At 38.7% G+C, this 26,641-nt stretch overlaps 1 protein-coding gene across 3 annotated transcripts in view; it reads right to left on the bottom strand.

The window, feature by feature from the left end:
* The window catches only part of FAM13A (family with sequence similarity 13 member A), a 300,626-nt gene that overhangs the window by 36,121 nt on the left and 237,864 nt on the right, over nt 1–26,641 (bottom strand). For all 3 annotated transcript variants that reach the window (XM_036255845.1, XM_036255837.1, XM_036255828.1), the window contains 5 exons: nt 25,715–25,756; nt 23,027–23,203; nt 16,944–17,130; nt 2,116–2,192; nt 1,441–1,483 (listed from right to left, as the gene is read on the bottom strand). In XM_036255845.1, the coding sequence (XP_036111738.1) occupies nt 1,441–1,483; nt 2,116–2,192; nt 16,944–17,130; nt 23,027–23,203; nt 25,715–25,756 (526 nt within the window). The remainder of the gene's footprint in view (nt 1–1,440; nt 1,484–2,115; nt 2,193–16,943; nt 17,131–23,026; nt 23,204–25,714; nt 25,757–26,641) is intronic.

Consider the following 26,641-nt stretch of genomic DNA (forward strand, 5'->3'; position numbering starts at 1 on the left):
AGAAAAAGAATGTCAGTTTGTTGCCTGGGTCCCAAGGAAGGCAGCTCAAAGGAGGTGGAAATATGAGATGAAAGAAATGGCTCAGAAGCTGAGAAGTTAGAAAGGGGAAGCATTCCCCTGCTTTATCTGGCTGGGTTCATGAAGAAATCCACATGACAGGAATTGAAGAGAAGACATGTGAGGAGCCCATAGCTTTGGGAAGGGGCTCGCCATTAATTTCCAGCAACTTTATGCCAACTTTTACATGATGTGTATTTTTCTGAGAAGGGGGTCCACAGCTCTCTGACATGTAATCTGCTAGGTTATAAAACGCTGTGAAGACAGGGGCTGCAGCTGTTATTAAATCCCAGTTCCAAGCACAGTCCCTATACATAATAGGATTCGATATCTTGAATAAATCAATTAGTGATTTATTAGGTCAGTGCCTAACAAAGATTAGGAATCACTGGGTTAGAGGGAGCGTTCTGTGTATAATTAATATATCAAGAGTCAGAATCCAAGAATAGGTTGAGAAAAGCTTTAATTCTTGCCAAGAAGAAAACACAGCAAGGATGCAGGTGGAGCTGGAAGCATGTGGCGGTAGATCACACAGGAGTGAGAAGTGGAGTTGAGCACACTGAATGGAAGCCAGAGTTGGGAGCAAGGAAACCGAATACTTAGTTCAGCAGGGTGACACCCGCAGAAGACAACAGGGAAGCCAGGCAAGTCACCGAAACTTTAAGATATAGACAACATAAGGGAGTTAATTTTTCCTATTTTGTTTACTTAAAATGAGACACAAAACTCAGAAAATAAATTGGATTTAATAACTCGAACTGATTTCATGTTAATTTGAAAGTCAATGAGCCCTGGCCGGTTTGGCTCAGCAGTTAGAGCGTCGGCCTGTGGTCCTGAGAGACCCGGGTTCGGTTCCCGCTAAGGGCATGTACCTCGGTTGCAGTTTGTCCCCGGCCCTGGTCGGTCGTGCGGGTGGCAGCCACTCGATGTGTCCCTTCACATCGATGTTTCTCTCTCTCTCTGTTCCTCTCTCTCCCTCCCACTCTACCTGAACAAAAAATGGAAAAATATCCTCGGGTGAGGATAAAAAAAAAAAAAAGAAAGTCAATGAGATAATCCCTGTGAGAGAGCCACTAAAACCCACTGGCTATTTCAATCACTTAAAAATGCATAAATAATAGAAAATCAAAGCAATAGCTTTGATATTTTTGTTTTAGTTTAAGGAAAACATAAAGAGAAATTGCCATGCTATTGAAGTTTATCTGAGCAAGTAAAATTTAAAAATTGAAAAAGCAAAAGAATGGAGTTTTTATGATTTCTCAAGTAACCTTTATGTCTCGGTATTTACCTTCCTAACCAATCACAGTCCTGTCACTTCATCTTACTATCCCTATTGACAGGCTAATGATATTGTCAGGAATATATGAACAGTTAGCCACTCACCTCAAAATGCTGGGTGTGTCCACTGTCTTTTTCATTTTCTTTGCTATAAACAACAACAAAGCATCATAAAATGTCAATCTGTTTTATAACAATGCTTTTCATCCATTGAAATTATGATTTAATTTACTTTAGACGTAGGCTGAGTACCTTTAAGTAAAATTCCTATATAATTCAAAAACAAAACAAAACAAAAAGTAAAAATAAAAGTACCAACACAACCATGACTATGGTATTTACCTTTAATAGCATCAGGGTAGATTTTTTTTAATTCTAAGTATTTTCCCTGCTATAAAATATTATTGGTAAACACAGAGTCCATTAATTCTATTCTTTTCAGTTCTTTTTTTAAAATTTTTTTTATCATCCTCACCCGAGGATATTTTTCCATTTTTTTTTTGTACAGATAGAGTGGGAGGGAGAGAGAGGAAGGGAGAGAGAGAGAGAAACATCGACGTGAAGGGACACATCGAGTGGCTGCCACCTGCACGACCAGCCAGGGCCGGGGACAAACTGCAACCGAAGTACGTGCCCTTAGCGGGAACCGAACCCGGGTCTCTCCGGACTGCAGGCCAACGCTCTAACCGCTGAGCCAAACTGGCCAGGGCTCTTTTCAGTTCTTATAAAACACATTGCATTAAGTGAAAAAATAATGTGAGGAGAAAATTCCAAAATTACCTGTCATCGGACATCAGTTCAACATCAGCGGGTCTGGCCCTTTCATGAGATGGTGTGGAATTGAGACTTTCCATATTCTGTAACAAAACAAATCATGTCTGCCCAGTAGAAATGGTAAGACATATGAAACAGTTTACTCTCCCATCTTTAAAACAGAAATTAGATAATATGTAGATATAACTAATTCTAGTCCTCTTATTTCTGTTTGTTAAAACTAGTAAAATTATGATAGTTTATTAGATACCACTTACATAAAAGCGTATGTTAAATTTTATCATTTCTTTAACAAAGATATCTGACAGCATCATAGAAATGGACATTGTGCCTTATAATGTCCTTGTTAGGTATTATCTACATTAAAAAAATATATGTTTTTATTGATTTTTTTTAGAGAGAGGGAGCGATAGAAACATGGATCAGTCACCTCCTGCACGCCCCCTACTGGGGATTGAGCCTACAACCAAGACATGTGCTCTGACTGGGAATTGAACTGGGACCTACCTCTCAGTCCATGGGATGATGCTCAATCCACTGAGCCACAATGGCAGGGCTATTATTCACATTTTATATCTAAACATAGCAAAACCCAGATTGCCAGACTATGAGGGCACTAGAACTAGAATTGAGGAATCTGACCTTGAATCTAATCAGAAACTGATGTAACAATCTCTGCTTATTTAAGAACTTGACTGTACATATTGCCAATATGATCTGGGATAATATACACCTAAGCTGTAAAATAATCATAAAAAGAAATGGGGTTAACTTAAGAACCTTTCTGCAATATTTAATATTAATCTTTATATTTGCTAAGATGGAAAAATACAAATTGGAAACTTCCTTTGCATGTATTTCACACTGACCAAGAGGGCTGAATGTTTATCAGAAAGCCTATCTGTAAGATTTGTGACTGCCCCTGTGAACAGTAGCCAATGCTTTCTACAAACAATTCAGATGACTGAGCACAGAACAGGTAAGCAATCCCCATGAAGGAAGATTATAAATAAGCAAATAAGAACACATTTACATTTCATAGAATCAAAAACATAACTGCCTTGGAGATTTGACCTTGAATACTATTGAACTCAAAAGATTCACAATTGCATTAAAAGGACACTAAGCATTGCCCTGGCCAGTGTGGCTCAGTGGATATAGTGTCGGCCTGCGCACCAAAGGGTCTTGGGTTCCATTTCCGGTCAAGGGCACATACCTGGGTTGCAGGTTCAATCCCCACCTCAGTCGGGACACGTGTGAGAGGCAACCAGATTGATGTGTCTCTCTCACATCGATGTTTCTTTCTCCCTCATTCACTCCTGCCACCCTCTCTAAAAATCAATGGAAAAAATATCCTCAGGTGAGAATTAACAACAACAAGAGGGGTAGGACATTAAGCACAATTCACCTATTCATTTTCATCAAAATAATGAACACATATTGAAGCAATGTGTGTTCATCTACAAATTTATAACCTCCCATTATGAAAAACCCTTCACAAAGTAAATTTGATTAAGGATCACAATAACCCCATTGTGATATATATTGACATACATTGACATGATATAATTGACATATATTAATAATCCCCCCAAAATATACATAAAATTGGAGTAGAAAACAAATCTTTGATGGATGAATTATTTTATATTTATTTTGGTTTGGCCAACTTTTCTAGAATTCTTAAAGTTTAAAATCTTAGACTCCATCAAAGAATAGAAACTAGGGAGACAGTATAATATAACAGTTATAATGGTGGCCCTGGAGTCAGAATGTTCAGGTTTAAATCCCAGCTTCATCATTTACCAACTGTATGACCCTATTTGACCCTCAATTTGCCCATCTGGAAAATGGAGATAGCAACAATACTTAACACAGGGGGTCATGAGGACTAAATGAGATAATACATGTAAAGCACTAGAGCAATACCTGGTACATTTAATGAATACTAGTTGTTGTTGCTGATATTATTATTTCTAAAACTATGTAACCCCTATGGGAAGTATTTTACTACTCTTTTTTTTTTCTTTTTTTTAATCCTCAACCGAGGACATTTTTCCATTTTTTGTTCAGATAGAGCGGGAGGGAGAGAGAGGAAGAGAGAGAGAGAGAAACATCGATGTGAAGGGACACATCGAGTGGCTGCCACCCGCACGACCAACCAGGGCCGGGGACAAACTGCAACCGAGGTACGTGCCCTTAGCGGGAACCGAACCCGGGTCTCTCTGTACCGCGGGCCGACGCTCCAACCGCTGAGCCAAACCAGCCAGGGCTATTTTACTACTCTTTGTCCACAGTTAGGATGATGTCCCAGGAACTGAAAAGACAATATTTGTATTTGCTACTGAACACTGATTTACATGCTTAGATCATTTACAGTTAGATAATTTTAGAATAAATCTGAGACATTTAAAAAATTATGACAATTATATTCACATTTTTATAGCTCTAAAGTTCGAGTAGTTTATGTTAGAAGAGGCCTCTTTAAAATGGCCCTCATTAAACCAAAGCAGAATTGCTCTTATTACCTGAATTGATCTTCCTGATAAAGAGGGATATATCTGTGACAAAGAATCTTTGTTTGTTTTCATTGGTAATCTTCAATAGATTATCAAAATCTTTAGTGTAAGATCTAGTGCAATCGTATTAGGTTTTCCTAAAGTTCTGAAACATGCATTCATAGGCAAAGCCCAACCAGTTACCTTCAAATTATTTTAAAACGGTGTCAATGAAATACATTTATAATGATATGCAAATAACTATTTCAAGAGACGTAAATGTCTTTAGATTAAGGCTAAGAAATATTCAGAAAGCAAGAACAAAAAACAAACCATAATAGGATGATATAAATTTAAAGATATTTCAGTTAGAAGATGTTAGAAGACTGATTTCTTTCCTAAGAGAAATAACCAAGATATAATTGATACAGGTTTTGAAAACTATATTAAAAAAAGATAGGTATGTTATATAATAGAAAGCTTTGTATAAAGCAGTTGAAAATGTGAAAAAGTGTAGTTGATCTCCAGGGTTAAAACAAGTAGTAATGTTCGGCTGGTGTCGCTCAGTGGTTGAGCATCAACCCATGCACCAAGAAGTTGATGGTTCAATTTCCTGCCCGATCCCCACTGGGGGGCATGCAGGAGGCAGATAATCGATGTTCTCTCTCATTGATGTTTCTATCTCTCTCTCTCTCTTACTTCCTCTCTCTCTAAAATCAATAAAGGAAAAAAAATTAAAAAAACAAAAACAAAAAAACAAGTAGTAACTTCTTCAACTTCCTCACCCAACCCACTTAAAAGAAAAAAAGTTTGGTTCATATGTTTAAGGATTTCACAACAATCTGAGTTTTTATAGATATAATTAAAGAGTGACTTTCAATATTGTTCAGTATTTCTCCCTAAAGCTTTACAATAATTCCAATTTTCATGCTGTCCTCCACACATTTGAGACTGTTGAATATTCATGGTCTGTTTTCCCTAAAGCAGCATTCTAGTACACAGTGTTCCTTTGCTAAGGTAGTGGGTTGCCCCCCTCCCTATACCTTTTGGAAACAGGAACATGTGAAGAATGTGTTACAACTGGCAACCTACCTCAATTTTTTCGGAATGAAACGAACAAGGGAAGTAAAGATCTATGAGTACAGTAATGAAAATACCTATTTCCACGGGTGCAAAATGTTTTCTAAATTCTGATTTCCATTCCTTGCCTAAGGTTTAGGGAGGGAAGATTAAGATAAGAAATAGATCAGGAACTCCTCTACTTCACTGAGACGGGAAAGGGGCAAATGGAATGAACAGGTCAAAATCACAGCTGAAATACAGAATGCTTCATTGTATGAGAAGCATGCTCCTGGACTTTCAAATGTTCTGTAGTTGTTAGCAGTACTTGTCTTATAAGAAAATACTGGCTCAATGCCTTTTGAAGGTTTTGAACTGTTTTATGCCTAAAACACTTCCCTGGGTGTGGTCAGAATAGTTCATTAATGTTCTCATTTATTAAAGGTTGACGTTAATAGAATTCTTACAAAACTGTCTTATTGCATTAACTTTTAAGTATCTGTCTAAAGTTGAAATCTTTTACATAGGTAATTTTAAGAAATAGCAAAGAATAGAGTATGACTTTAAGTATAATGAAATGAAATTGCTTCTTTAATTAAAAAAAAAAAATCATGTACAGCCTCGTTTCTAATCCAGAAAAGTTTGCTTATGTAAATCCTACCAGTGACTTTCAAAACATACAGATTTGCTATGATATAATTTATTTGGACAATTTTTGGGTGTCAGAAGGATCTGAAATTTAAGAACTACACTTCTAAATTATAAAAATAACCTCAAATTTAAAAAGAGCAAAAGCCTCTAAAAAAGCTTTAGACTGTGGAATTTAGTTTCAATTCTTCCCCCGTCCCCAACCCATTTTGGCATTGAAGCTAGGCTCAAAACCTGTTTGACCACTGAGGCACATGAAACCACTTGGAGCAAAAACAAATTTGTCTTCTAAAACTATAAAATGCTGACAAAGCCTTTATAGAGGACACCAAAAAAAAAAAAAGCCTTTTCTCAATATACAAACAACTCAGTCTGGAGGCTACATGGAATGCTGCTAGTCAAAACAGGCTCATTATTTTAACCTTGAGCTCTAAGAGAAGGAGAATACTTGATATGTTCTCATTAACAAATGATTAACATCAGACTTGAATTTTTTTGGGGTACCCTTTTATACATTTTACGTTTCAATGATTAAAACTGTAGAAATTGATCCATATTCAAAAATAACGACTGATACTGTAAGAAGATGCCTATGGAAGAGCTTGCTGGCCGTCCACCCAAATCCATTCTACTTTCTTCCACGGTAATGAAGTAGCCACATGCCCAGCAACAACACACTCTTGGCTCCTTGGCAGGCGGGTATAGCTGTGTGAGCAACTTGCCTTCAACAAGATGTGAGAAGTGATGTGTGCGGCGTCCAGACCTGGTCAATAAACCCGCCAGGTGTATCCTCGACACGCTACCTCCCCTTTTGTGAGCTAGACCAGAGATGAACAGCCCCAGAGTGCCCTGGAAGCCCTCGCTGGAGACGGCTGAGGCAGCTGGCCTCTTCTCCCCAGCCCTAAACTCCTGCTTTAGACAGTCACAGGAGGAAAAACTCTTCCTCTGTTCAAGACATTGTGTTTTGGGTCTTTTGGTTAAACAAATTACCCTAAACAACATGGCAACCACTCATTCACTCATTTCCCCCCCCCCGCCCCAATACATTTTTAGTGAGTGCCTAACTACCTGGGCATGGGGTACAATGGTGAACCAGAGAGACACCTACCCTTCTCATCATGGCCTTTGTATTTGGTTACTGCTCCAACTGTAGTTTGTTACACTGTTTATATTACCTTGATTTTTATAATAGGTTCTATCTGAATATAAATGTTACATATTAATTGACAAAACATAAAATTCAAGGCCAGCACATTCTTTTCTTACTCAACAAAATACAAAAAAAAAAGAATCCTAGATGTGTGCATAAACATGGTGAAATTAAGTTGGAAGCCATGGTACACTTACGCAATGGACTACTACTTGACCATAAAAGGAAGGAAATCTTACCTTTTGCCACAGTGTGGATGGACCTGGAGAATATTATGCTAAGTAAAATAAGCCAATCAGAGAAAGACAAATGCCATGTGATTTCACTTACATGTAGAATCTAATGAACAAAATAAACAAATAAAATAGACACAGACTTCACAGATATAGAGAACAGACTGACAGCTGTCAGAGGGAGGGGGTTTGGGGGGCAGGATGAAGTAGGTGAAGCGATTAAGCAACAACAACAACAACAACAATAATAAAACTCATAGACACATAGACACAGACAAAAGTATGGTGATTACCAAACAGAAAGGGGGTGGGGCAGGTAGAAGAGGGTAAAGGGGGTAAATGGTGACGGAAGGAGACAACCTTGTGTGGTGAACACAATGATGTATCATAGAATTGTACACTTGAAGCCTATATAATCTTATTAACCAATGTCACCCCAATAAATTCAATACAAATATTTTTTTAAAAGTTAGGCCCTGGCCAGTTTGGCTCAGCGGTTAGAGCGTCGGCCTGCGGTCCCGAGAGACCCGGGTTCGGTTCCCGCTAAGGGCACGTACTTCGGTTGCAGTTTGTCCCCGGCCCTGGTTGGTCGTGCGGGTGGCAGCCACTCGATGTGTCCCTTCACGTCGATGTTTCTCTCTCTCTCTTCCTTTCTCTCTCTCCCTCCCACTCTGTCTGTGCAAAAAATGGAAAAGTGTCCTCAGGTGAGGATTAAAAAAAAAAAAAAAAAGTTAGGAGAGTATTCACTTTTCTTAGATGAGGAGCAGGCTGTGGTCAGAACACAGGGATAGACATTGATGCTACGTGAAGGAGGCGTGTGTGTGTGTGTGTGTGTAGAAACCATTCCAGTTTCTGATGAAACAGTCTTTGAATCAAAGTAATTTGTTATCAAAACTCTCTATTGATCCACTAGGTCTCATCCTCTATCAATTACTCAAGAACATTGATCCTGAAATGGATCCCTTTCTCTTGTATCATTGTTTCCCCACCTTTTGGCTTAACTTATACTAATACTTGGCAATATCACTGCCTTTTAAAAGGACTTCCTTAATCTTGCACTGTCTGAAGCTACTGCATCATTTTCCTTCATTTCCTCCTATATAAACTCTCTTGAACCCATGTAAAGAGGTTTTTCCTCCCTTTTCCCACCAAAATAACTGCTGGCAAGGTAGATGAAGGTTAGCTAGATATTATATGTGAAATTATCACTTACTCACAATTCCAATTTCTCTCTTCTGATTTTCTCTTGACTCAAATCTAATAAGGCTCTTGCCCCCATACTGTACTGGAAATTGCTAGCTGCTTCCTCCTAATCTCTTTTCCTTATACCTTCTCTTCCACCTGTCCTCTAAATGTTGGTCTGTCCTGTCCCAGGGCGCAGTCCTTGAACCCCTCCTATTTGGTCATTTCCTAGGGTCCAGTTCAGGCTATTTCGAGGCTTTAATTAGGTGACTGTGTGCCAAAGTCTTCTAAACTTACTTTATCTCTCCCCTAAACTTCAGATTCATATATGTAATTGCCTACTTTTTTTGTTTGTTTGTTTTTACTAATAAACATCTCAAGCTCAACATATCCAAATGGAATTATTGATCACCCACCATTTACCCCTCCAACAGTTTTCTCCATCTTAGTAAGTAGCACTGCATCCTCTATCTACTCCTAAAGGCTTGGAGTCACCCTGCTCCCCTCCCCTGCTTCTTCACATCCCCAATCCAACCCATTAGATAATCCTGGCTTAACTCGAGTATTATCTGTTCCTTACATGATGCCAATTATTTTGCTTTAGTTCTTGTCCATTCCTCAGCACCTCTGGGCTATTCTTAACACAGTTACCAGAGTGTTCCTTCCAGACGGTACATCAGAAAATTACTTTCTTCCCTTTAATTCTGTAATGGCTCCTCATCTTACTCAAGATACATGCCAAAGACCTAAGATGGCTACAGAGCCTTAAGTGACCATGACCTTGCTTCGTCTCTGACCTCATCTCCTATAATGCTCCTCCCTCAACTCTGTTCCAAACACAGCAGCCCCTTGCTTCTCCTCAAAAGGTTCAGCCTTATTGCCCCCTCTGCCGGGATAGTCTCTCTCTCTAGCTATCCCGATGGCTCGCTCCCCCACCTCCCTCAGGTCCCTGCACAAGTACCATTCTCAGTGAAGCCTGACCTGACGACCTTAGTCTATACAACATCAACCCTTAATCTCCCTCCACTTCCTGCTTTATTTATCCAGTTTCATGTCTCTCCACATAAACTGTCATCTGACTATATCGATGTGCTTCTCTGTCTCATCCTTTGAAAACATCAACTTTAGGAAAGCAGAGAGCGTGTCTGTTTGATCACCTTTGTGTTCCTAGTGCCTAAATAGTGTTGGTCAATAGTTTCCTGTTGTATGACTGAAGGAAGGAGTGATTTTCAATCTGTGGTTTACAATGTTGGCTTCTTTCCAGGATGTTGAACTACTCAGAGAATCACCGTCATGGCGTTTTGGACAGGAGACCTGTTGAGTGGTGCTGCACTGAAGACAAGAGTTGACAGTTTCGGTGGATAATTGTTCTGCAGTAGCAGAAATAATGGTTTGAAGATGAGAGGGCAGGGGGTGGAGGCATGGAGATGTGCTGGGTGGCTGTTTCGAGATTCTAGACTAGTTATAATTAGGGCTATGTAATGGAAATACAAAGAGAAAAGAGTGACAGACATAACATTTTTATAGCAGAGTCTACAAAATTTGACAAGTTATTGAAAAGCTGGGAGAAGGGTTGGGGTAAGGAAAAGGAAAGGACTTAGAAAATTACTAAGAGGACGATGATCTGATAAACTCGGATGGGTATCTTGAGTGAAAAGAGATCAAAGAGAAGAAGACAATAACTTTGGTTTTAACACATTGACTTTGGAGTACTTTATAAAGTGAACTGAGAGAGCATGAAATGAATGTTGATTTGGGCTCTGGCCAGTGTGGCTCAGTTGGCTGGAGCATTGTCCTGTGCACTGGAAGGTCATGGGTTTGATTCCTGGTCAGGGCACATACCTGGTTGCGGGTTAATCCCTGGTTGGGGCGTATACAGAAGGCAAACAATCAATGTATCTCTCTCACATCAATGCTCCCCCCCTTCTAAAACAATAATTTAAAATGTTGATTTGTAAGTCATTTGTAGAGAGGTGACATTTGGCACCACGGAAGTGGAGAAGCTCCCCGATAAAAGTGCTGATAGAAGAGATGAGACAGAAATCTGGGCAACATTTACACCAAGTATGCTTTGTGAGAAATTAGCCAGTGAAGGATACAGCAAAGAAGAAAATGGTCATTGTGGTAAGAGGACAAAGAGAGGTCATCATCACAGAGGCCAAGGAAGTTCTGAGAATAAGGGACAAAGTATCAAGCACACAGGACTTAAGGAGGCCAAGGATCAAGCAGAGGTCACAGCACCAGGGTCTCAAAGGCCAGTTCCAACCACAGGTTGGTCCAACCAGTGACATGAAGAAAGCAGTTTCTTCAGAGAAGTGGGGGGAGAATTCTGACTACAGGGTTTCATGAGCAAGTGTGAGAAGAATTCATAATGGTAAGTACAGACTGTTCAAAATATTCGACGGTAAAATGAAGGAAAGAAGGAATGAAAAGGAAACTGAATAAGCACTGTCTTCAGTTTTTCCTGTTCTTTAGCATATTTTGTTGCATTTAAATCTCACAAAAAAACCACCATGAGAATATTAATATCATTGATTTTTAGAGATGAAGTAACTGAGGTAACTGAAGAACATGCTCACTTGCCACAGCTATTAGTGATAAATATAAAACTGAAATCCAGCTCCGACTGCAAGACGGCTCCCCCTTAACCCGACGTGCAATTTCAGAGGGTGTGCACGACATCAAATTTAAGTTGTTTATGGGTAAGCAATATACTAAACTATATATATGTATATATCTATATCTATATTAAATGTAATGCTATTTACAGAATTAGTGTAGCCACACAAAGAATGTTTAGAAAACAGAGGATGGAGCAACAATTGCCCCTAGTACATCATCACCACGTACTACCATCACACAATCACTTTTAGCTAAACTTCCTTTCAGTGTTTTCCTAGAAATTAATATTTTTATATATATTTATATACATTCATATATGTACATACATATGTAAGTTAAGGCACTGTAAATACTCTTCATGACCTACTTTTTTCTAAAGTTTATTTTTTATTGTTGACAGTATTTCTCCCCACATCCTCCCTCCATGCAGCCCCTGCTCCACCTCAGGCCTTCACCACATTATTGTCTGTGTCCATTCATTATGCATATATGCATATAAATTCTTTGGTTAATCTCTTCCCACCTCCCCCTCCCCCCAAGATGCATCCATGCCTCTGGACTTATTTTGTCAGTTTACTTTGTTCATTATGTTCCACAAATAAGTGAGATCATGTGATATTTGTTTTTCTCTGACTGGCTTATTTCACTTAGCATAATGCTCTCCAGGTCCCTCCATTTCATCTTAAAGGGTAAGAGATCTTTCTTTCTTACAGCTGCATTATATTCCATTGTGTATATGTACTACAGCTTTTTTATCCACTCATCTACTGATGGACACTTGGGCTGTTTCCAGATCTTAGCTATTGTAAATAACACTGCTATGAACACAGTGGTGCATATATTCTTCTGATCGGTGCCTCAGGGTTCTTTGGATATATTCCCAGAATATTGATGGAGAATATAGTATAATCCCCCAGTATTTACCTGTGATCTTGGACAAGTTATTTAATATCTTGTACGTCATTTCCCCCATGGTCACAATAATTGTAATATCTACCTTATGGATTATTGGAAAGATTAAAATTGATAATACATGTGAAGCACTTACAATACAACTTGTCAAACATTTCTCTATTTTACTATGTAGTCTTCAGAACCATACTTTTTAATGGTTACATCACATTTTATAGAATTGACATACAAATATTACTTATCTGGTCTCCTACTTTTGAACATATAAATTGCTTCTAATTCTCCATGATTATAGACACCCTTGTGGTGAGCAAATTAATACTTATGGTCTTTTCTATATTTAAGATTATGCAGTAGAACAAAGCAGCACTGGTAGGGCTATTGGATAAAATGCATAATTGAGTTATGGTTTTTGATTTAAACTGTTAAACTGTGCTCTAGAGAAAACGATTTCAGTGCTATAGAGATTTTCCCCCCCAAACAGAAATGAGCCAATGAAGAAAGCAATGAAAAGTATGTGTGTGTGTGTGTAATTGTTTGTACACATACATAGGGGTGGGGTGGGGAGATGGATGTAGAAAATATAATTTCCCAAGATACTTCTTGACCACAGAGGTTAACCTTAGAATTTAGAAAAAGTACTTTATCATTTGACCAGGTAAGAAAATAAAATGAGCGGAGATCTAGAGAAATTTTGAAGCAGGAGAGGGAACTTGCGGAAACACAAGCCAGCTGTCTTAACTCTTCCAAGTTAACCAGAAGGCAAGGTTTCCTTCTGAGACAGACTGAAGGGCACAGGCTAGGAGTTTAAGGAGAGAGGAAAAGGCTGAGACTGTGGCCACAGAGGTCAGTCAGAGCACTCTAATGCCACTTACTGCTACTAACTTCCAAGCTCTGAATTATCTGTAGTCTCTTGGTCTCTGCTGGTCACGACAGCCTTGAGGGTGAAAGGACCAAGGGGAAAGTGCCCAGACAGTTCCCACTTGAGAGATTCCGAGTGTGCAAGATGCTTTAGGTCTACAGTGTGTTCTCCTCTTTGGCTGTGTTGGGGGCTGGTGAGATCACTGTGGAATTATTACTCACTGTCTTTAGTTACTCTCCTCTCATTTTCTCTGGAAAAGAGCTTTTGCTCTCATCTCTCCGCCACAATTGCTTTCATAAAGTTCTCCAGTTTGCTAAATCTAATAATGGTCAAATTCAGTCTTCTACTTGATCCATCATCTGACCTCTCTCTCCAACTCGAAATACGTGGTTCACTTAGCTTCCATGACAACAAACTCACCTCATTTTTCTTCTACTTTGCTGGTTGCTCCTTCTTAAGTCTTTTCTACTGGTACCTCCTCATCTCCCCATCCTCTACATGTTGGCATGCCTCAAGTCCCCAAGGCCACTTCTCTTTTCTGTCCACACTGCTCCCTTGGTTGCTCATCCAGTATACTGGCTTTAAACAGCCTCTATTTGCTGACTCCCGCACCGTATCTCCAGCCAGGGTATCCTCCCTAAACTCTAGGCCCAGAAATCCAGTTGCCTCCCTCCTCTTCGATATCTGAGGGGCAGTTCAATCGTAACATGTCCAAAACTGAACCCATGATAATATCTCCCAAATGTCTGTTTTCTCCATTTCAGTAAATTGGCAAAACGCATCTTGTAGTTGTTTAGGCCAAAAATGTTGGACTTTCTTTGACTCCTCTGTCACCTTCATACCCCACAGGGAATGTCAGGAAATTCTGTCAATTCTACCTCCAAAAAGTATCCAGAACCCACCTACTAACTCATGACGACTGCAACGTACTACTCCAGGAGGAATCATTCCCATTTTAGTTGATGTGAACAGTGCTCCTTGAAGTAGTGCACTGCACAGCCTGCAAGGCAATGTGTGCCTGTTCAGGTGTCACTTGAGTTCAAACCACCATCATCTCAAACGTAGACGATTGCAATAGCTTTCTACGTTGGTTTCCTTGCTTCTGCCCACTTACTGTCTATTCTCAAGGCAGTAGTCAAATTTCAGTAAGCCAGATCACCTTTTTACCTAGGCCTTCAAGTGGATTCTCACCTCACCTAGAGTAGAGGCAACCCTTACCATGACCCCGAGGCCTTAATCAGCCCTCTCTTGTTACCTCTCACACACTCTGCTTGTCCTCTTTCAGCCACAAGGGTGTTTTTGTGGTTTCTTGAACATGCCAGATAAATTACTGCCTCAGGGTCTTTGCCATCTGCCATTATATAAGTATGCACTTCTATGGCTTGCTTCCTCTAGGTCTTGATACTCAAATGTCAGGTTCTTGGGATGTCGTCTCTGACTGTGCTATTTAAAAGTGCATCCCTTGCCCCCTCACAATTCCTGTCCCCATTTCCTGCTTTATTTTTCTTTCCAGTAGTTATCACTATCTAATCTATCCTACGTTTTACTTATTTTTCTTGATTATTGTCTGTTTCACCTATTAGAATGTAGGGCTCCCTGAGGGCAGCAATTTTGGCCGCTTTGCTCACTTCTGTACCCCCGGGATATGTCCTGGCACATGGAAGGGATGCAGTTATGTACAATACTTTTTCCACCCAGCTATAGAAACAAGTGTTTAGCCAGGGTACCAAGAATTTGATGTGGAGGAGAAAAAGATTTTGAAGGAAGCTGAATCAAGTAAAATTAGGAGATTAAAAATAGTGTGAAGTTAAAATGCACAACTTAACTTTCAGGATGTAGTCTAAATACCAGTCATTGTGATGTTCTCCGGCTCTTAACTTTGTAGTTACTTATGAAAATTAGATTTAAAAATTCATGGAATACGAGAGTTAGGAAAGATATCAGAGAACATCTTCACTTTATAGATGAGGAAAGTTCTCCTAAGTGGTGTTGGCGGGATTTTAAATTATTCACTGCAACAAAAACACGCTCCACTTTGCTCATTTATTTTAACATGTGACACACACAGGCCTGGAATGTGGAAATTGGCAACGACAGTGGGGCAGGTCCTTTCACATGAATACGAACAACATGCAATCAGGTTTTCCCATCCACATGTTTTTAAACAAAGACTATGTCTATAGTTTTTATCCATCAAACACATATTCGAAGGAATAAATGCACGTTTCCACTTTTATCAGCTATTACAACCTAGGTAACTTAAGACACTATTTCCGGTGGAAAAAAAATATTAATGGGTTCAGTTCAGTAAAATGAGATTCAAACAGAGAAGAACATTCTTTTCAAAGAAGCCAAGAGTAAGACTTTTAGTCACAGTGATCATCATTGGCAGATAAGCAAATCATGGGTCAAACCAAGAGCTAATGAAGTTAGTATGACCTAAATTTTTTTTTTTACTTTTCCCCCAAATAGAAATTAAGTTAATATTAAGTCACATTTATTGTGTAATGGTTCCAGGGCTTATACTTGTTATTTGGAGAGCGGTGTCAGACACGGTCTGAGGTACACAACTGCTCTCTGTCCATCCCCGCCGATCGGTTTACTTCCAGAAGCACAGTATCAAGACATCTGGGGAAGGTAGAATACACATACTTTCCCTAGATTTGCAGTTATGTATCTTTTATTTTGGGAAAAATTGGGAATCTTCTGTGAGCATTTGTGGAAAAGGACCATGAAAAAAATAGGTGGCCGATAAGCTTTGCTAAATGTATGGAGTTAAACTTGTGTACCCAGCACGGAACTAACCACTGGTCGAAGATAAAGTGGATCAGAGGAGTTACACATAGAACAGCAGGAATGTACATTACCTATTTTTATTGTTCATGTTATGTTTAAAAAAAAATCTATCTTCACTTTATATTTTTTCGGTGAAATTTTTTAAAACTAAAGAGAATTCGAAGACAAACTTTGGTTCTCACTTTTCAGAGAAACTGAAGCGTACACAAAATAGGATGTATATTAATTGTTAAACCAAATAATTATTTAGTTATTGACTGAAATCACTGGTAACTACTTATATATCAAATTAACGATCCAGAATTCAGGTCTGAGGTAACTGTGTAGGAGATTAGTTGTTTTGTGTTTCTGATTAATTTGGAAGAAAATACTTGATAGAAAATAGATTTGAAAATAAATTTCTGAACAAAGATAGTTGATCCTCTTTCTCTTTGTGTTTTTCGTTCACCTTGCTCTAAGTTCATTCATTAAAAATTGTTTTCTACATATTCATATAGACAAGAACAAATAGAATAGGGAAAAACAAGGACAAAAGCACATTACTGATAATTTTGTTTCAAAAATAAAATTTAAAAATGCTCAAAAGAATAAGACAAAAATCAGACCAATTTGAATAATACGGAACTCAAAGTGGTTCTCTCTCTGGCTCCTTTGGCAGAATATAATCTTCCTCAGCCTTGATTTTTATATTTATAAAAATGAAATACAAGTGTGTATAGTCAGTAGCTCTAAGTTTTCTTTCAGAAATCATATTTTATGATTCTGTGAAACTCAAGATTGAAATTGTTATTTATTTTTTACAAAGCAAGGAAAAGAGATGTGCTATTTCCTAATTGGCCATAAGTAAAATCTTTACAAAATTATTCACTTACCACAAGATCATCTTGATTTTCATTGAGATCAGAAAGTTTGGAACTGGGTTTCTGACGTTTAGGTTTGCTCCTTTCTCCAATATAACCAGAAGCATTTTCATGTAAACTTTCCATGTCCTGAGCATTCAGAATACAATCATCAGGGTTGGTGAACCCAGAAGGAATATTTTCTTTGTTGATAAGTCCCCTAGAGTTGAAAGAAGGCAAAAGGGACATTTTAACAATACTGCCACTGCGTCACAGGAGTCAGAAGAGTGCCTAGAAATCCCAATTTGCATCTTTGATCAAAATCTGAGCAGAGTGCTACTCCTGAGACCTCTTGGTGCCAAATAAATCACATTAAAAGAGAAATTATTCCTAGAGGCAAGTTGGCAAGGGCTGTGTTTCTAGCAATGAACAACTTTTGTTATTTGTACCAAAAGTAATTTGTATTCAAACAGGAAGACTGTGCAAACTAACAAAATAATTGTTCCCTTTCTCATGTGTGCATGCGCGTGCACACAGACACACACCCACACACACACACACACACCTTATATATCAATACAATGTATGGAGAAAATCAGAAAAGGACATATGTTTCTCTAGAATGGGACGTACTGATTTTCCCAAATGATAAAGAAATTTTGGCACAGTAGAAATGCATTCATATCTAAAGCTGACTGTGTTAGATAATCTTGGTAGAAATAGTTTAATAAAAACCGTGGAATACAAAGCATTGTTAACTATAGATTTGTTACTTCCCAGTGCAAGGAGTTCCAGGATGTAAGTTTATAACTGGAGGTCCTTCATGACTTAGTTTTAGAATAGATATGAATGTCATAATTAAAGAATTTAATTCATTGAATGTTCTTGAAATAGTTTAAAGAATTTTGAACATTCCCTTTTAAGAGGTCTTCACAAAATTAAATTGCTTAGCAAAATGCTTGCCTTGTACTCCATCACAGAGCAAATGAAGACATCAGTGCAGCATCACGCTGGGTAAGGTCCAAATGAGTGGGCTTTTATTCTCTCCATGGTGCGACCCTAAAGGTACCTCCCTGAACACCTAAAGCTGTATCTTAAAATAAAAAAGCTTTAAAGAGTAAAAACAGATGACTGTATTTTACTCTCAGTTCAACCATATCCAAAAATGAAAGATAACAGTAAATATTTATTCTGCAATCTAAATTCATATTCTGTCTTAGATGGGCTATAATTGAACAAAATTATGAATTAATATTATAATATGTTCAAAGCTATACTATCTTTGGTGATTTTTAATATTCCATATGCAAAAATGTACAGATTTGGTAAAAGTATATAAAAGATGTGTGCAATATTGATAAGAAAAATCCTACTACAAAGTAACTGAAGAGACCAGGAAAAGCTGACAGGGACTAGCACGCCCACACATCTCGCTCATTCTGCAGCCTCTGCCCTCCCTGCACCCAGAGCACTGCCTCCTGTGGGTGGCTGGATGAGTTTGTTCCGAAATTCAAAACTGTTTTACGATTTGAATTCTGTCTTCTTGTCATTCTTCATATTTTCCCTAGCTCTAATTATAATTTTTAAATGGAGGAGTTTTACGTTTTAAAGCTGTTACAGACTAAACTATGTTCCTCAAATTCATATGTTGAAGGCCTAATCCCCAGGGGACTGTCTTTAGAGATAGGGTCTTTAAGGAAGTAAAGTCAAGGTTACATGAGGTCACAACAGTGGGGGCTCCATCCAACAGAACAGGTGTCCTTATGAGAAGAGGGAGAAATGCCAGGAGAGCATACACAGAGAAGAAAGGCCATATGAGGACAGTCAGAAGGCACCGTCTGCAAGTCAAGGAGAGAGGTCTCATCAAAACCACCCCCACCAGCACCTTGATCTTAGACTTCCAGACTCTCAGAACGGTGAGGAAATAAAGTCTGTTGTTTAAGCCCCCAGTCTGTGGTACTCTATTAGGGCAGCCCTAGCAGACTAATACAAAAGCTGAAAATTATTTTTAGAAATTAAAAAAACAAGTTTATTTTATAAGCTTTTGAATAGTGAATGAATGGCTGGAATGAATCCTATCCAAATAAAGATATGACAATCTGATTGTGCAGTTGTGCTCATGTGGAAATCCTGTTCCCCTCAAAGGAAAGTCTTTGCTGTTGTGTGAGTCAACGCCTCTCACCCAGGACCTGAGTGCGAGTGAGGAGGGCCGGTCCACGACTCCTTCTGGCAACATTCTGACAGATTTCAATCACACTTGACATCACTTACCTTTGACTTGAATTAGATCTCCACGGCCTCTCACTTTCAGAATTCCCTTCTCATCCCTACGTGCACATTTAATGTTCTAGCAATACTGAACCATTCGTTACTTCCCTAATATAGTTTTTTTTTTTTTCACCTTGCAGTAGGAATTCAATATAATATTTTTTCCAGTTCATTGTGTTTTGGAAATTAAAACCATTTTCACTTAAATAATGCTTTGCTTTTTAGAAAATATTATGAAATTTCCAAACATATAGAAAAATAAACTATTGCAATGAACTTCCATATACCCATCACCAAGATTCAACAATATTTCCATGTACCCAGCAGATGGTAAAATTTTAAACTCTACCCTTTCATATAATAAATATATTGCTTAAGTTTTTACATTTTTATTGCAGTGAATAATAATATATGACTAATAATGTTTCCATATGAATTTAGATGAATAAGAAATTATGTGCACTAAAATGAAGTATTTATCAAACTTCTGTATTGCTTATTTCAAAAACCTGCCATGATGATTTTAGTATAGACTTTATTGACTTTTTATTTTTTTTATTACTATTATTTTTTTAATCCTCACCCGAGGACATTTTTCCATTTTTTGTTCAGGTAGAGTGGGAGGAAGAGAGAGGACCAGAGAGAGAGAGAGAGAGAAACATCGATGCGAAAGGGACACATCGAATGGCTGCCACCCGCACGACTGACCAGGGCCGGGGACAAACTGCAACCGAGGTACATGCCCTAAGTGGGAACCGAACCCAGGTCTCTCAGGACCGCAGGCTGACGCTTTAACCGCTGAGCCAAACCGGCCAGGGCTTATTGACTTTTTAATATCATCTCAAAATATGGTCACCATTGACTTCAAGGATTAAAAAATATATATATGGCTGCAGTTCTAAGTTGTTAGAGGCAAAATGATAGACATTAATTCAATAAAATTTCTATTTTCAAAACATTTTTAACTGTTCCATAGGGCTAATAGTTTTGAACAGAATAAACTGTAAAGTCTAGCTTAATCTTCCCTTATTTTTCAAGCAAAGCAATATGCAAATATTAGAAAAATGAGTCAATTTCAGATAAGCATATGTTGAGAAAAACATACTATAAGCTGTATTAATAATGATTCTCAACCTTCTCACACTTGATGCCATGTTAGTGTATCTCCTGGGGACATATGAGAGGACCCCAGAAAAAGTAGTAGGTCTGGGCCCTGCAAAATATGGGCCTTGCTTTCCAAAGATCTGGAGAGCTCAGAGAAGCGGTTCAGGACAGGCTAGGAGTTGAAGAAGGACTATCAAAACATGATGGTGTCCTGGCCAGTTTTGCTCAGCGGTTAGAGCATCAAACCAGAGAGACCCGGGTTCGGTTCCCGCTAAGAGCATGTACCTCGGTTGCAGTTTGTCCCCGGCCCCGGTTGGGATCGTGTGGGTGGCAACCAGTTGATGTGCCTCTCTCATGTTGATGTTTCTCTTTCTCTCTTCCTCCCTCTCTCCCTCCCGCTCTGTTTGAAGATAAATGCAAAAATGTCCTCGGGTGAGGCTAAAAACAAACAAAAAACATGATGGTGACCCAGATCAGCTTAGGAGAGGGCCTCGTGACTAGGCGGGAATGAAGAGGACTTCTGAATGTCCGGGCCACATACTAAAGAAAAAGAGTGAGGTGAGACGGTTTGTAAGTTACTGAGCTATGTACGATTTGTACCCCAGGATTCTCCCACTCAATTCACAGCTGTGGTCTGACCACAGGTGACTAGAATGAGTGGTGAAAGGAATACCAGAGAAGAAGAATTAAGGGAAAAGCTCGAGTTTCATAGGTGTTTAGACAGGTCAGTCTCTAACATTCTCCATCTCCTTCAGCTCCCCTGATGTTGACAGTAAAATATAACCCAGGTAACTCATCCTAGAAGCATCCCTGGACTGGAAACGACATGTACAATCTGCAGGGGAGGTTACCGTGTGTCTCCTATGCTCTCCTTGCCTAGCTCCTGTTTGTTTCTGACCTTACCCACTGCGTCCTCCCGTCGGCTGCCAGGCACCCACCACCGCCACCGGGCGTTTCTCCGGCCTCACTACCACTTCCAGCCAAACAAGAGGGCGGGTGGAAAGCATGATGTCGTGACACACTAAGGATATTTTAAAAATGCAAAGTGCAGCTGCAAACTGTTTGGCAAAAAATGAGGCAGGGGATAAGAACAGTGTTAAATGAATAATCTGTCCTTGCTGTATAACACAAGATAAGAGGTTCACAAACTAATCATACTCCTAAACACTTCCTATAAAGCTTAGTCAGTAGCTAATTTTAAATGTAAATGTTTCCTGTATCATAATTTCATTTTCTAAAGGGAATATTATAGCACACCCTCCTTTCCACCAACTCTAAGACGAATGTTTTTTAAAAAAGTGCTGGTTAGCTAAAACTACTGTTATTATATCACAGTGTATGCAAATCAAACCATCATGCTTTATGCCTTAAAGTTGTACATTGCTATGTCAATTATTACTTAGTAAAAATGAAAAAAAAAAAGGGTACAGTTTATGTCATTTGAAAAGTCAGTGGGTTATACTATCCACTGACACTGTTTTACTTCTAAAATTACATTTGTTAACATAGCCTGAAAATGATGCTCAGTATGGAGTTTACTTGTACTACTTATGCTCTGTGTCTTTCTTTAAGCAAAAAGAAGTGTTTCTTTTTTTTTTTTTAAGTAAAGATTTTGATGGAGATTATGAGTCAAGGTAAGAAAGAAAGATGGGAACTAGGGTCTAGTTTTGTCTTTGACATTTAATAATAAGTTCAAAACAATAACTTTATAGAGCCTAAATGCTACAGTACATAAAAATATTAAAACTTTGGGGAAAACATATGTATATAGTCTATTATATATATATATATTTTATGTGACAACTTAAATCATATTGATTATTCAATAATTGTTCATTTGTATTGATCAAACCTTTTTAAAAATATATATTTTTATTGATTTTTAGAGAGAGAGAGGAAGGGAGAGAGACAGAGAAATATCAGTTGGTTGCCTCCTGTATGCACCCCAATTGGGGATCAAACCTGCAACCTAGGCATGTGCCCTGACTGGGGATCATTCTGGTGATCTTTTGGTGCACAGGACCACACTCAACCAACTGAGCCACATGGGCCAGGGCAAACCTTTTAATGGAGAATAAAGTTTCCTGTAATACTCTTCTTGAAATTCATGCTGTGAGAAGGCCCTAAAATTAGTCATTATAATAAAAAAACTCAAGTACTTCCACTTTGAATTAGACTTAAGCTCAACCTTTCTAATACTAAACCACAATCAATGGTCAGACTATTAGAGAGATATTCTAGTATTTAATTAGGTCAATATAGTAGAAAAATCTGCTGGTTCATAAGCTAGTCTAACAGCCAACTGAACGTCTCAGAAGAGAAAACCACCTTTGGAGAGGCACAGAGCAAATCACTGCTACAATTTTTCAGGACCCCTAGAAATAAGATATTCAGGAGGAAGCCATGGAATGTATTACAGCAGAGGTGGCTTCCTACAACATGAAACATTGAGACAAAACTGAAATGCTTCTTCAACCACCTCTGAATTTCCAAATGTTAGCTAAGTTTAGAACGGTCAAAATGAAAACTTTAAAAAGTTTTAACCTAAATACTGAAATGGGAGTCAGGGGTGTGTGTGTGTGTGTGTGTGTGTGTGTGTGTTTAGTAATAATAAAATATTCATTGAATGTTAACTAAGAACAAAGCATTATTTTAAATACTCTTACATAAATTATTTCCTTTCAGCTGTATATTTTTAACAGAAGAAGAGAAAACACAAACAAGAATCAGCAACACCAACTCACACGTCCCTGCCACGTGGAACTTCATCCTGCTCTTTGGACTGGCGGCGGCGCTGTCTGGCCGATGCAGTGGAGGGAGCTGGGGATCCAGATTCTGAGTCCTCTGAGCTTTGGCCTCCAGAGCTATTCACATCAAAAAGATGCTGTTCTACAGCCGACCGGATGGTTCTTTCTAAGAGTCTAGTTTAAAAACAAAAACAAAAAGAGGGATTCAAACAATCAGGTTTATCAATGATCACTGTGGAAAGTAGGTGCCCATAACTATGAACACATTGGTGTTCTAAGGGAAGAGCTACTACAACGTCCAGAGTGAAGACAGGGTGTGAAGCATTCATCTCAGGAACACTGGCATTGTGCATTACAAACTACACTAAACTGAACAAATTCCACTAATTTGATAACTGCGTCACTCCTTTTTGTGAGTCCAGGCTCACTGAAATGCTCACAGCAGGTCTAGCAGCAGAGGCATTCAGGAAACAAGGGTCATTTAATATAAGGCAGAATGAGGAAACATTTTTTCCTCATAGAATAATAATGGACCTATTCTTGCCAAGGTGAGCTCTTTAAGATTTCATACCAGTTCTGCAGAGGAGGAGAGCGTGATTTACAAAGCAAACTGGCACAAATAACTTTATGATGCCTATTATCTATTTAAAATTCCTTTAAGACAAAATTATGTAGGGAGTAAAGGTATTAAAAATGAATACCTCACCATGACAATTACTACTCATAAGAGAATGGCAACATTTTTCTGAACCTATTCAATTAAATTGTGATGCATATAATTGAAGTTGTATTCATACAAACACCCCAATATGTATCACTGAAGACAGAAAAACAGATTTTTTTTTCAATCTGAGAAAAACAGTGAGGCACAGGGGCTGAAAAGAGCGAATGATAAGATAAGGTATCATTTTTAAACCTACATAATCTTTCAATGTGTCTAAACTTTTCATCATCCCATTCTTTCTAAATAAGCTGACATTAAAAATTCTAAACGTATATTCCTCCAAACACCTGAAAAAAGAATCCTATCCAAATTCATCAAACTGTGCACATTAAATGTGTGTAGTTATGGATATCAATTATATCTCAATAAAGCTGCTTAAATTAAATACGTTTTTAAAGATTCAGATTGAAAAATATATTCATTCTAATAAAATGAATTTTGAAAAATTTAGGAACTTTAGATTTTCCAAGTATAGTTTTATATGAGACTCGTAATAATTTCATTTAAACTATTTGAAGACAATGAGCAAGTATAGTCTAACTTGGGCATTAGAACTTTTATGTTTAGAACTCCACATCCCAATGATTCAAGATGACCAGTACATAGGAATGTGTACATTAATATATGCATATAGACCAACCCCACACCTTTTCCAAACTATAGAAGACACACAAGAATAAAAGGTTATTAGAAAACAAACAGGCAAGAACATGTCAATCTTAGTATAATTCTAGAATCTCTTTAAAATTCACAAAGGTAAGAGAGGTCAATCCTGCCCTTTAATTTGATAGCTTCCTTACCTAACCAAAAAGGAAAAAAAAAATCTAAATGTATCCTATTAAATCCAAATTCATACCAATCAATACTTCTAATTCTTCTCTCTTCCTCCTTACCACATTATATCTTCCTCTCTTCCTCTAACTGATCCCCGCTGATGGAAGGCCCACCCATGTCCCCGCAAAAAAAGAAAGAGAGGTGGGTACAATGGGAAGTCTTTGGGCAAGGGACTACTTACAAACATTTAGTGATTCGTCTACACCAGACATTTTTCTAGGTGTTAGGAATACAGCCATGAAAATGACAGAGTATATACATCCCTATGAGGTGCGACAGATAACAAACAGATCATGACATTTCAGATAGTGATACATTTTCTACAAAACAGACAGGGTTGGGGATGACTTCTTGAATACGACGGCACTTGAACAAAGAGGTGAATGGTAAGAAAGTGTGTGGCCAGGCTGAGGAACAGCTAGTGCAAGGGCCCTGAGGCAGCTCTATGCTGGACCTCTTTCAGAAGCAGACGGTCATATGCTTGCAGCATAAGGAACAGTGTGGCTGGACAGGTAGGCGAGGGCAGATGACTGCAGTTCAGATTTCAGTCAAAGTGCAACTGGTAGCCTTAGGAGGAAAAAGACATGGGATGGACAGAATTACCAGGCACTGCTGCTGCCCTGCGGAAAAAAAGATGTGAGGCCATAACTAATATGCTTCCTTTTCCACGTCCCTATTAGACTGAAGGCTGAGCCCAGGCTTGTTTGACATCGCATCGCTACACTGCACTCGGCATATGGCAGGCAGGCGATACAGGTAGGCTGACTAAAATTAACAAAGGAAGAAGCAAAGGCACGGTTAATACCTTAACCTTTAATGGCATTCTCCATTGCAAGGTACCTCCCAAAGCACGCAGATTGCTTTGCAAATATTGACTCGACATTATTTAGACAGAAGTAAATACAAATCTCATGTGTTGAAAGGGTAGAGCTGTCTCTAGTTACACACCGACACTGAAGCTCAAACGAGAACACTTTTTACTTAGGGCTCTCCTCTGTGTCGTTTTCAAAATCATTTGCTTGCTTATTGTATTACTCTTCCAATAGTATCCAACATCAGAAGTGCTTTTTCTTCCTCTTTAGTAAGTGGGTAAGGAGAGGGGGGAGAACCCAGTTCAAGTAACTTACTCTCCTGTTGCCGAAGCGCTGCCGACTTGGGATACACGGGCACTGGGGAAAGAAGCAAAGAGGAAGAAAACAGATTAGACGCAGGGATGCTGATTTTCACTTGTTTCTAGAATTAGGGAAAGCCCTGGGTATTTATCCCTGAAGAGTGTTGTTTTTAAAAAAATCCATTTTAAAGATGTCCATGACAAGACAATTTTACAAGTGACCTTTGAAAACTCTCTCTACCTCTCGCCCTCCTGCCATGGTCTTCTTATTTTTCCCCAAACGTTGATGTAATTACTGCTGATCGCCTTCCTGCTACCAACTCTCCCCATTCCCTGCTCTCCCCAGCCCCAGTCTGGCCCCTCCTTGCCCACCCCTTCCAGCCCTGCAGACAGAAGCATCTTTCTAAAGCTGCTCTGGACCTGCAGAGAGCAGCAAGGACCATAGAGAACAGAGGACAAGGACCTAGCATCGTTTTCTACACGACTACTGCTAAACCACTTTTCTAAGCCACTTTCCTTCCTAGATCCCTCAAGACAGGAAATACATCAAGCTTCATGTTTTATCTCAACACCGATTCACAGCTCTTTCATTGAACATTTCTAAACTCCCTCTACCTTCCCATTTTCTCTAAAGCCTGAATTCCTTTGAAAGTGTTAAAAAGTAGTCAATGGAGAGTGGAATGGTGAAATTACAGAACACGATTTGATGAGCACCCTTCATGACTTCGCCCCGTTGCCGGCATTCTATGTTCATATAACCACAGTGAGGGGGTGAGGCTGGCAGCTATTTTAACGGTTTCAATATCACCACATTCACATTCTGCCCTTTAGGGTGTGGACAACTTCTAAATCAAGACTCAAGAGTATCTATGCTTAAAAAAAGAGATGAAAAAATCTTTAGTGCATGTCAAACTATAATTTTGCCTAATAGATCTGTTCTCTC

The sequence above is a fragment of the Molossus molossus genome, unplaced genomic scaffold, assembly GCF_014108415.1.
Source record: "Molossus molossus isolate mMolMol1 unplaced genomic scaffold, mMolMol1.p scaffold_m16_p_1, whole genome shotgun sequence".
Classification (NCBI taxonomy): domain Eukaryota; kingdom Metazoa; phylum Chordata; class Mammalia; order Chiroptera; family Molossidae; genus Molossus; species Molossus molossus.